Source organism: Gigantopelta aegis, chromosome 14 (genome assembly GCF_016097555.1).
Source record: "Gigantopelta aegis isolate Gae_Host chromosome 14, Gae_host_genome, whole genome shotgun sequence".
Taxonomy (NCBI): domain Eukaryota; kingdom Metazoa; phylum Mollusca; class Gastropoda; order Neomphalida; family Peltospiridae; genus Gigantopelta; species Gigantopelta aegis.
Window position 1 is genome coordinate 8,404,940 of NC_054712.1, and position 13,242 is coordinate 8,418,181.

At 38.1% G+C, this 13,242-nt stretch overlaps 1 protein-coding gene across 1 annotated transcript in view; it reads left to right on the forward strand.

Annotated features, from left to right (window-relative positions):
• Nucleotides 1-13,242, forward strand: part of LOC121388073 (protein CBFA2T1-like) — a 204,551-nt gene that overhangs the window by 73,026 nt on the left and 118,283 nt on the right. The window contains exon 3 of the mRNA XM_041519282.1: nt 10,649-10,697. Coding sequence (XP_041375216.1) covers nt 10,649-10,697 — 49 coding nt within the window. The remainder of the gene's footprint in view (nt 1-10,648; nt 10,698-13,242) is intronic.

The following is a 13,242-nucleotide window of genomic DNA, read 5'->3' on the forward strand; positions in this document are numbered from 1 at the left end:
ATGGTAATTCTTATTGAAATAGGCTGGATTTTACTAGAAGAGCTTTGACCATCTGAGCTTTGACCGATAAAAGGTCTTTTGCCTTTGGTGGACGGATGCTTCCTAGTTCCTGATGTGCCAAAGGCTGTAGCATGGTACATTGGTTGGAATGGGAAATAGCCCAATTGCACCACCAAAGGGGATCGATCCCAGACTGACCACACATTAAGTAAGAGCTTTACCACTGGGCAACTTGGTTCCATGGGTCTCTGGTTTTCACTGTATATACTAAATTATCTTAAAATCTTGTAATCTTATATTACACACCAGTGTAAGATATTGCTCATGTCATAGCAATCACTCGGTATCAATCCTGTGTGATATTGGCGTGATGTGAGCGTGATGTAGATCACTTGCTGACCCAGTTCGTAGAAAAATAATGTGTAGTAGGTCTTGACATCTGCTTACTTCTGTGTTGCTGCTTGTTTGCAGTTGGTTTGTAGTAAATAAAATACTAAACTAGCTTGCCTGACATACCATTTTTATGAAACTCGTGAACAGTGTTGGTATCTGACTCAATTCTGCTCATTTCATAAAAATGGTATAACAGGAAAGCTAGTTTAGTATTCTATATTTGTTAATCCCTTACTGGTGTCTTTTACCGTGTGTCCAACACCATTATAGCCATACTTGTAGTTGAAATGTGTTGAGTGGGTCATTAAATAAAGCATTTGTTTCTTCTTCTTTTTTTTTCCTTTGGTCTTTTATACAAAATAACTCTCAAACAGATAAATTAATATAACTTCCATTTATGTGTATGAATTTTTGTATACATTTTTATATTTTTTAACTTTCTGCAGGATGGTCACATCTGTATTTTGAGCCTGATAATTAAGGAAAAGCTATTATTTCTGTTATTTCAGCCACATTGTACAAAGACCTAGAGGTCAAATGAGCAATTTTGTAATGTAGCTATGCATGTGATGCCACATGAGTGAAGGAAATGTTTTATTTAACGATGCACTCAACACATTTTATTTATGGTTATATGGCGTCGGACATTAAGGACCACACAGATATTGAGGGAGAAAACCCACTGTCGCCACTTCATGGGCTACTCTTTTAGATTAGCAACAAGGGATCTTTTATATGCACCATCCCATAGACAGGATTACACATACCACAGCCTTTGATGTACCAGTCGTGGTGCACTGGCTGGAGCGAGAAATAGCGCAATGGGCCCACTGACGGGGATCGATCCCAAACTGACAGTGCATCAAGCGAGCACTTTACCACTGGGCTATGCCTCGCCCCTCTCACGTGAGTGATGTCAAAAGTCATATCCTGCTAGTATCAGGATATGATTTAGCTTTATCCGTCATCATATTATATTAATAGAAACAGTGATTACAGGATAAAGCTTTATTATGTACTATTACAGATCACGTTTGACTTTCCTGGCAATTTACCCATCTTTTACAGAGTTATAGTCGTTGAACTTAAGAAAAAATGAAAATTAGTTTTTAAGACTTTTTCTCAGGAATGCTTCAAGATACTGAGCTGAAAATTTGTGTCTAGCTTTTATTTGACTTTTAAGGCAAATTTCCCATTTCTGACAGACTAACTGTTCCAGGTTAGGGTAAAATAAACAATAAAAATGAAGTTTGTTTAAAATGTGTAAATTGTATTTCGGTATAGACCTGCACATGAGAGGGCAGGATGGGTAGTTATAAATGGTTCCTGTTTATTATATGCAATAATAAGAATATGTTTAAAAGGTAGGCTACCATTTTCACCATACTGAGCCAATACTTTGAGGTATGTTTTTGCCAAATCGGTTCCGTTTTTGCCAATGAAAATGGGTTAATATTTTTGTAGTGATTCCATTTTAACCTGATCCCATTGGCTAAATTTCAGCCAACTGTTTGTGGCTTACGTTTGCTAGACTTTGTTTTGGTTTTTTACTCAACACGTGAAACCAAATGATCTTTTCGAGAACAGTCAAAATAGTTCGGGAAAGTTTCCCTCAATCGCTGTCGCTGAACACAGCCTACTTCATGAATAATCAGACAATTAATTAAAAATATGAAGGCAAGTTTACAAATTTCCTGATGACTGTTACATTCGTCATTCATTCTCCTACGAAACATGGAAAATATCACCATGAGATGGCCTGGATTTCAGACTCCATATGAAATTTGAAATCCTAAGGCCTGAGACAGGATAGCACATACCACATCCTTTGATATACCAGTCGCGGTATAAACAAAACAAACACTTGAACTGGGTGTCAGTACTGAGATTTGAACTCGGTACCTACCAGATGGCCTAATCATTGGTCCATCGAGGTTAGTGGTTTTCAGGTATTTGGAGTATCACATGTCACAGTTCTGTATAACATCTTGGTCATTCACCTATTGTTAGAAGCTGACAACATAACATGTATCGCTGACAGGTATATTGTTACCATGGTAATTCTTATTGAAATAGGCTGGATTTTACTAGAAGAGCTTTGACCATCTGAGCTTTGACCGATAAAAGGTCTTTTGCCTTTGGTGGACGGATGCTTCTTAGTTCCTGATGTGCCAAAGGCTGTGGCATGGTACATTGGTTGGAATGGGAAATAGCCCAATTGCACCACCAAAGGGGATCGATCCCAGACTGACCACACATTAAGTGAGAGCTTTACCACTGGGCAACTTGGTTCCATGGGTCTCTGGTTTTCACTGTATATACTAAATTATCTTAAAATCTTGTAATCTTATATTACACACCAGTGTAAGATATTGCTCATATCATAGCAATCACTCGGTATCAATCCTGTGTGATTTTGGCGTGATGTGAGCGTGATGTAGATCACTTGCTGACCCAGTTCGTAGAAAAATAATGTGTAGTAGGTCTTGACATCTACTTCTGTGTTGCGGCTTGTTTGCAGTTAGTTTGTAATAAATAAAATACTAAACTAGCTTGCCTGTCATACCATTTTTATGAAACTCGTGAACAGTGTTGGTATCTGACTCAATTCTGCTCATTTCATAAAAATGGTATAACAGGAAAGCTAGTTTAGTATTCTATATTTATTAATCCCTTACTGGTGTCCTTTACCGTGTGTCCAACACCATTATAGCCATACTTGTAGTTGAAATGTGTTGAGTGGGTCATTAAATAAAGCATTTGTTTCTTCTTCTTCTTTTTTTTTCCGTTGGCCTTTTATACAAAATAGCTCTCAGACAGATAAATTAATATAACTTCCATTCGTGTGTATGACTTTTTGTTAATTTTTCCCATCCCTAGCTATGCAAGACAGACCCATTCCATGATGTCAGCCCATATGGAATAAATCTTTCTCCCATCCCTAGCTATGCAAGACAGACCCATTCCATGACGTCGGCCCATATGAAATAAATCTTTTTCCCATCCCTAACTATGCAAAACAGACCTATTCCATGATATGTCAACTCATATGAAATAAATCTTTCTAGTTCAATCAACGTCTAGCATACGTCCCCTAGACGGTAATCCACCCTTTTCATTGGTTAAATCAACTTGTCGTTTAGAAGTACATCCGTTGCTACCTGTTCATTATGTCATTCCATAATCAATATTATTACCCATATGGTGAAAAATATCTTGGTACATATCAAAGTGATACGTCACACTAGAATGTACTGCAACCTTACGGGAACGTCAACCAAACGAGTTCAGTGATATATATTAAGATCGATTATGGGTAATAAGTAGGATATTAAACTCGCTACCATTTCGTATCATGTTTATGTCCCGAGTGAAATAAGTTTCATTGTCACTCGCTAAAACTCGTGACAATTGAAAATTATTTCACTCGGGACATAAACATAATACGAAATGGAAGTGAGTTTAATATCCTATAAATATGTGACACTGAATGCATTCCTTCTAGTGACGTAATATATATCAGCTGTCAGGGGTCCAATTTTACGCTATTCCCCAAATAGTATATTTAGAAATGGAATAGTAAAACAATTCATCCAATATTCCGTCGTGAAAGTCAAAATAAAGCACGGAATACCGAAAATTGCCTGTGACTATTCCGCTTACGCTTTTTCTTCAGCTACATTTTTCAGCAGAACAAATCCATGCGCTACTAAGACCTTTCTCGTGCACTTACCGGTACAAAATTATAATTCCAGCTAGTACACAGTAATGCATAGACTGGTATATAAACAATTGTTCGTTATACAATGTTGTACATGGCGACGTAGCACAGTCAGGAAAACTAGTGGTACATTAAGAATTGAAGGGATAGTATATTTTTAGACGGAATAGTGGGTTTTTAAATTTACTATTCCTTTGGGATAGTGGTAAAAAAATTAAATTTCAACCCCTGGCTGTGAGCAGGGTTGAGACGTCATGGTACAAAATAATATGCAGTGAATTTTATAATAATTATGCTAAAATCGTAAGGATGAGTGAACTAGAAAATATTTCTGGCACTCATCCTTTGGTAGATGTTTTTCTGACTAGTCTCAAGAAGATCAATCCTTGGGGCGAAACAGTAATTTGAAAGAAAACTTAATTTTAAAAACTATTTCTGTCTGTTCTCAGCTTTACTGCTATTTTGTTATTGAAGTCACATGATTGTCACGGCTTCTGCAGATAAAACTCTCTTTACAGATACTTACCAAACATGTATGGTCCTTATATGTTTTAACATAAATATCTTTCTGGATATCTGTTTATATATTTTTTAAAACTCAGAATGCAGCTTATATTTTTAACCAAACAATTTTACCATTATAACTATTCATTTGCTCAACTTATAACCTGATTACAAAACATAAGAATTGTTATATATTTTTTCCTAAAACGTTGTCTGTTAACATTGGTTCTCAAGGACTCCATTTTGTAATTTGCCTTAAAATATTTAAAACAATGAACAGTTTTGTGTTGGAAAGTTTTGGCTATAAGCTATAGCACTAGACGTTTCACTCACCGAAACAGGTAATGTAGTTAACAATGTTTACGACTGATACATACTACAGATTTTGACACAAGTGCAGTAAACTTTGCTCCTTTGAAGCATAGAAATACTAATAAAAAGGTAGCTATTTGGATAAAGCGATCTGTTTATAAATATCGATATGCTTTAGAACCGAATGCTTATGCTCACCGAAACTGGTGATATAATAATAATACCAGTCAAGTGTCAAGTGCTTGGGAGTAGGAATAATACTTTTTACTTGTTATAGATTTAAACTGTACAGCTAATATACTAAAACGCAAAAGAAACGCAGGTTCTCATTAAATTGGATATAAAATATTAAAAAAACAAAACGAAATGAAGATTTCAACATTTATTTTGGAGCTACACCAATTCGGCACACATTGGTGTTGGAAATTTTTGATTGAATTCCTTTTTGGCTATTGTTTCATGTCATAAAGTAGGGTGGGGGTCCATGTTAAAAATGTGAAAGAGACGACCTGTAGCATTGTCAAAGTCAGTATCGCGTGTGACCACCCTGGGCATTCAAACAGGCAGTGCAACGTCTCCTCATTGAGTTGACAAGCCGTTGAAAGAATGCCTGAGGGAGTGAGTTCCATTCATGGACCAATGCTGCCTCCAGCGCCTGCATATTCTGAGGTTGTCCGCGAGCCTGAAGGCGACGTCCGATTTCATCCCAGACGTGTTCGATAGGCGCCATGTCCGGTGATAAGGCTGGCCACGGCAACGTTGGGATGTTGTGCTGAGCCAGCAACGCCTGTGTTGCCCTGGCAGTGTGCGGCCTGGCATTGTCTTGCTGCAGCAAGCGCACACGTGGGTGAGCGGCAAAGAAGGGAACGACGTGATTGTTGATGACGTCATTTTGGTACACGGCGGCATTAACGCGTTGTCTGAACACATGAAGTTGTGTTCTGTGGTTGAATGAGAACCCACCCCACACCATCACACTACCCCCGCCCCATCGGTCGGCCTGCAGAACGCAGCAGTCGGAGTAACGTTCATGTCGACGTCGCCATACTCGGATTCGGCCATCAGCGTTGGAAACATTGTAACGGCTCTCATCAGTAAACAGAACTTGTTGCCACTGGCCACGTCGCCATCTTTGATGTTGTTGCGCCCACTGTTGACGTTGTTGGCAGTGCCGAGGGGTCAATATTGGTCCCACATAAGGACGGCGGTTACGGAGTCCTGCTGCCCTCAGACGGCGTCGGACGGTATCGGCGGACACTGGACCACGTGGACCACGCACCTGGTGAGCGGTGTTAGCTGCTGGCAGCATCCGATTCCTAAGGTGGGTCACCCGGATGTACCGGTCTAGGGCTGCGGTTGTCACCCTCGGGCGGCCGGTGCGTGGTCGATCGTTCACAGATCCAGTGATTTGGTGACGTTGAGAAAGGCGTGCGATTGTCGAAACATGACATCCCAATTGTCTGGCTACAGCAGTACGGGTCTGTCCGGCTTGCAACATCCCGATGGCCATCCCTCGCTGGAGTTGCGTCAGTCGCGGCATTTTAAAAATGTGATTCTGTTGTCTGTCACTACTCAAATTGAATTTATGCGATTAAATCCAGGTGTGTAGGCTTTATAAGCATTTCAATGAGTGTGTTTGCACTGGATTCATGATACGGATGATCCAGCACGTGCAAACAACGTGTTTTGAGAATTCGTGACGTCACACAGGTAATGAAATTGACACGCAGGTGGGACTGCGGTGTGGGTGTGTGCCATGTCCTTTAACACAGTTGAGGTTCAATTCCACCAAAGATACTGCTTTACAAAGTGCAATTCTTTCGCATTTTCAGGACCTGCGTTTCTTTTGCGTTTTAGTATAGTTAATAATTTTATTATAAAGTTTAAAATGTTTAACAGTTTATTCACATATTTCTGTTTTTCCTTTTAAAATATAATACCAACGGTACCCTACACTACATCATACAGAAACTATAAACAAATTGTTATTGTTACTTGAATTGACAGTTAATTGACCTCACTTAGCAGAATTTTTAGGACAGAGTGACCTCCCCTGGAGGGGTGCATAACTCTGCAGGGTTCCTGTATGGCCAATCCAGGATGGGGCCTGCAAATAACAAGTTAACATTTTGTTTTATAGTGGTTTTGTCAGCTGTGCTGCTGTGTGCGTGGTCATGACACCTGTTGGTGATGTGCAAATCTGAGGATGCCATCACCACAGCATTGGTCCAGTACCTATGTGTTTTATTACAGCCTCATGCAGATGACATGCCCAGCTGGAGGTCCTATCTGCAAGTAACAGCTTCCTGGTTGCATGGCGCTTTAATTTGACAAGAAATGGCAAATGGTTTTTGCTGCTGAGCATTTCTCTCAGTTGTCAGTAGCTAGTAATGGCCAATGGCATGGTGGGTAAATAATTATGACTGAAATAACTTGAACACAGTACTAGTTAATTACTATAGTTACAGGATTAAAAATTATTTAATATTACAGTGAAACCTCTCTGTAAACAGGAATTTCTGCAAAACCGGACTTTTTACAGTCCCTTATTTTAAAAACCAGGACAGAATGTAACCTCTCTAAACTGGATCCCTCTTTAAACAGGACATTTGTCTTGGTCCCAAGAGAGTCTGGTTTAGAGGTGTTTCACTGTAGTTAGTTTATAGTTATTGATATATATATTGAACAAAAAAAGAAACTTCCGATTTGTACATATAGTATTTGTTGTGTTAAAGAATTCATTGTGTAATGAAATTATATAGGTAGTATTAGCCTTGAGCTGTATTATCAGGATTTATGAATTTTATCGATTATTTTTGCACTGTTAATTGTCGACAACATGAAATTCAATTTGCACGTGCATGCATGGTTCGACATGTCCCTTGTAGTATTCGGTCAATTTGCTTTACTTGTCTTACTGACATTGTGGTCACGTGAACGAAAACGCTTCCAAATTTGTAAAAAAATTAAAGTTTTTTACATTGTAGCATTTTTAGTATGCCAAGAATACCCAATAATTTATGCGAACGGGCGATTGGCATGCTTGATGCTGGCATGTCGACAGAAGACATTGCAAGGTATGTTGGGAGTTCGAGCGATACAAAATCTTCGCGTAAGATTTCGAACGACAGGAAGCACCAACGACTTGCCACGTCGTGGACGTCCGCGTGTTACAACGCGTGGTCAAGACCGCTATATCATGAACACGCATTTGCGCAATCGATTCCAAACTGCCACTGCTACTGCTGCCAACACACCTGGGCTTCATAATAACTGAATCAGTGGGCAAACTGTTCGTAATCGTCTGCGGGAGAATGGTTTACATGCACGAACGTCGGATGCGTTTTAATGCAACGTCATCGTCTAAATCGTCTTAATTGGGCACGTGTACACACTCGTTGGATACGACGATGCTGGAATACCGTTCTTTTTTCGGATGAATCCAGATTTTCTTTACAAGGTGGTGATGGCAGGTTGCGCGTCTACCATAGGAGAAATGAATGCTATGCTGACTGTTGTGTTCTTGAACGAGATCGTTTCGGGGTGGGGGTTGTGTCATGGTCTGGCCAGCCATTGCCCATGGTTATCGTTCACCACTAGTCGTCATTGATAGCAATTCAAATGCTCAACGTTACCGCGATGACATTCTCGCTCATCACGTCATTCCTCTGTTCCATAACAACGCCAACATCTCAATTTTTCAGCATGATAATGCCACCTCTCATACAGCTGTAAATTTTCTTAGGACAAATAACATTGATTTCATTGATGACTGGCCCGCTAAAAGTCCTGATCTCAACCCCATCGAGCATGTCTGGGATAGTCTGGACAGACGATTGAGGCGTCGTCCCAACCCACCCGTTAACGTCAACGAACTTTGTCAAGCGCTCATTCAGAAATGGAACAATATTCCACAGGCAGAAATCAACACTTTAGTCAATTCTATGCGCCTGCGATGCACTGCAGTGGTCAATTCAAGAGGTGGTCATACCCGTTATTAAGTGGGTGTTTGTTTTTTTAACCCCTACCACACTTGGTCAAAATTTCTCCCAGTTTCTGTTAACCTATGGCCATGATTTTTGCACCAAATGATGCATCATGGAACACTCTTTAAACGCATATATAACAATTATTCCCCCGGTTTGTTTTCATCAAGTTATGTTCAAGCAAAGTTAGCGGAAGTTTCTTATTTTGTTCAGTATATATATCATGGGTGAATCAGTTTCAGTGAGCATAAGCATTCGGTTCTAAAGCATATCAATACTTATAAATATTTATCCAAATAGCTACCTTTTTATTAGTATTTCTGTGCTTAAATTAAATGAGCTCTAAACTGGCCTCTATGTAGCAAAGATCACTACACGTGCGTCAAAAACTGTAGCATGCATCAGCAGTCGATATTGTTAATTACGTAATTTCGGTGAGTGAAACTTTTAGTAGTATAGCTTACAGCCAAAAGTTTTCAGTCTTTTATGTTTTGTTCAACAAAACATATACTTATAATAATTTATAAAAATGATTTTAAATATTTTAAGACAAATTACAAAATGAAGTTCTTGAGAACCAATGTTAACAGACAACATTTTAGGAAAACAAATATAACAATTCTGTTATCTTGCAATCGTGTTATAAGTTGAGCAAATTAATTAATTTATTTTTTTATTTATTTATTTAAAAATTTTTTTTTATTCTAATCCCTCATTTACATGACAGACAACTCATGCTGAGGACAAAACATGAGTCGCGGACAGCACCAGTACATGACATAATTATTAGATTTCAAGTAAACTTTCATATAAATATATGTAAACTATGCAAATAATGTTTTGTTTCCGTAAACAAAACAAGACAAATAACAACACAATGGTTTATAAATGTAATAATAAAAAAACTGTTATGGTTTCTGTCAGTCTAGGTTATAGAAGAAGGATTAAATACAGGAATCAAGATAATAAGTATAAATAAAATAAAAAAAGTACATTTTAAGAATATAGTAATAATAATGAAATAAAATAAAATAAAAAAATAAAAAAATAAAAAAATAAACAGTAATAATAACAATAATAATAATAATAAAAAGTTGAGCAAATTAATAGTTATAATGGTAAAATTGTTTGGTTTAAAAATATAAGCTTCGTTCTGAGTTTTAATAAATATATAAACAGATATCCAGAAAGATATAAATGTTAAAACAATATATTTTTGGCAAGTATCTGTAAAGAGAGTTTTTCCAGCAAACACCATGACAATCATGATAGCAGTACAGCTGAGAACAGACAAAAATAGTTTTTAAAATTAGGTTTTATTTCAAATAACATTCTTTGAAAATCATAGAAAAAAGGTATTAAGGAATGTGCCGTGTTTATGAGTGGGTTAAGTTCAATCTTGCTTTCTTTGCTTGTTTTAACCTTGTTTTTAAGAACATTTCTGTGAATGTGACATTTGTTTACTTTTCCCCATGCAAAAGTCAATGCCATCAGAAATCTTCAAATGTTGCACACAAATGGTGTCAACCACCAAAACAGGTCCCTTACCGAAACAGGTCAACAGACAATATATACTTGCATATCAGTATGACACACAACTTGTATAATAATTTCTATTTATTACATGAATATATTCTATTACAGTCAACATACTGTATTATATGTATTATATATATTGCTGTTTCTGGGGAATGTGCTTCAGTATTAAACAAAAATTAAAATTGTGTTTCAGGAATGAAGAAAAGAATTGTCACTACAGTTTTACAATACGAAGCATACTTGTGAGTAATTTATATTTATTTATTATACCATTATCCTGATGATAAACTCAGTTGCAAATGTGCAACCTAGTTTCAAAGTAACTAGGAAATAATTAATTCTTTAAAATTGACCCTGATCTTTGCAACCTTGAAGCCCAATATTGGGAAAAGCTATTGGATAATATTTGTATGAACACAGCATCAAAATTGTTACTAGGAATGTTAAACCTGTATTCGGTTAAGTGAGTGATGAATACGAGTGCATCTTCGATGCAGATCACTATTCAATGCACCACATTTTCGAGTATTCATTACAGCCCTAGCTCTAGTGGTGTTGTTAAACAAAATAAACTTAACTTTTGTCAACAGCAATGTCGAGGACTTGAGACAAATACAGATGAAAACTTATTATTCATATTGTTACTTTAGAAAATTATTGTTTCTGGAATACTGTTAAATTGAGTTGGAAAGAAAAATCTGCTTTTGAAATTCATTATTAAAAAGTTTATTGTATATGAGTGGCATTAGCTTCCTGCTTCCTGTGAATTTTGAGTTTTGGAGTTATTGGTCAGGGAACATTTTGTTTAGTATCACATTGTGATTTGCAAGTTTCAGAGATTGCTACACATTAAACAGTAGTTGCTAATCAATTTTCAATTGACTAGTAATATACTGCTATCACTATATACAAGTGGTTTCTTTTAAGGATTTTTTCTTCCTATCCAAGAAAAAAAGAGAAGAAGAAATGTTTGTTTAATGGCACTATAGCACATGGAACAAGTAATAACCTAGTGTATTCACTGTTCATACACACAGAGAGAAAGAGAAAGAAAGAGAGAGCTCCATAATACAGACTGACAGAGAGAGAGAAGAGTGAAATGAGAGCTGCATAACTGTACACAGAGAGAGAGAGGGGGAGAGAGAGACAGAGAGAGAGATGACAGGGGCAGAGAGAGAGAGAGAGAGCGGGGGGGGGGGGGGGGGGGGGGTGGGGGGGGGGGGGGGGGGGGGGGGGGGGGGGGGGGGGGAGGAGCAAGGAAAGAGAGAGAGATAGAAATGGGAAAGGAGAAAGTATTAGTAAAAGAGAGCGTGAATACACTAAAGCACATTAAATGTCATGTTTGGTCATTGTGACACATTGTCTTCAATGGAAACATGTTACATTTTCCATTAGCAGCAAGGGAGGGGGAGAGAGAGAGAGAGAGAGAGAGAGAGAGAGAGAGAGAGAGAGAGAGCGGGGGGGAGGAGCAAGGAAAGAGAGAGAGATAGAAATGGGAAAGGAGAAAGTATTAGTAAAAGAGAGCGTGAATACACTAAAGCACATTAAATGTCATGTTTGGTCATTGTGACACATTGTCTTCAATGGAAACATGTTACATTTTCCATTAGCAGCAAGGGATCTTTAATGTTCCCTTTCTCACAGACAGGACAGCACATACCATAGCCTTTGATATATCAGCCATGTAGCACTGGTTGGGGTGGAGAAAAACTAATCAGATAATGGGTGAGACAGAGACAGATATAGAAAGAATGAATGAGAGAAAGAAAGAAAGAGAAGAAAGAGATAGAGAGAATGAATGAGAGAAAGACAGACAGACAGAGAGAGAGAAAAAAAGGGGGAGAGACAGATGGAAAAGAGAGTGAGAGAAAAAATTAGTGAATGAGAAAGAGGGAGAATGAATGAGAGAGAGAGAGAGATAGAAGAGAGTTACAAAGAAAAGATAGTAGATCGATAGAGAGACAAAGAGAGAAGAAAAGAGAGAGAAAGAGAGAAGAAAGTGATAGAGAGAAAGTGAGTAAGAGAGTGAGCCATACTAATAGTATTAGGAGAAAGAAAGTGGGCCAGTGAGAACATTTAGCAGTGTTGTAGAGTGTGGGGTTTTGATTGATTTGTGGTAGTGTGTTTTTGTTTGGCGCACTTGCTTGAATGATGAGCACCAGCTTGTGTTGGTATATACAGAGTGGCGCCAAGATGGCTTGCTGGCACCTGGCTCAATGATCATCACAAAACATAGACAAGCTTACAGAACAGATTGTTATGACAGACATTTGGCCCACGTAGACTGGAACCCTGGCTATAGTAGAGTTTCTTCCAAGATTTTCATTTCATCAAAATGTCACACTTGATCTGTTTTTATTTCAATCCATCAGCAAATTTGTTTTGCACTTTTTGAGTTTTAATTTACTTGGTGCCACTGTAGTTGATGTTTGATAATTATTTCTTAAAACTGCCATGTTAGTAAGTGAGAGAGTCAGTCAGTCAGTCATGTCTGTCAGTCGATCAGTCAATCAAGTCGGTCAAGTTGGTCAGTCAATCAGTCAGTCAGTTAAGTTGGTCAAGTCAGTCAGTCAGTCAGTCAGTCATGTCAGCAAGTCGTTCATGTCATTCATGTCAATCAGTTGATCAGTCAGTGAAGTCAGTCAAGTATGTCAGTTGATCAGTCAGTCAAGTCTGTTAGTCAGGGTCGGGGTAAAGGTTTAACGTGCGTATATACCACGAAGGTTTCACACACGCCTGTCCTGGGCTTAATCTCTGGCCTTTGCCAGTGACTAAGTCCAGGACAAG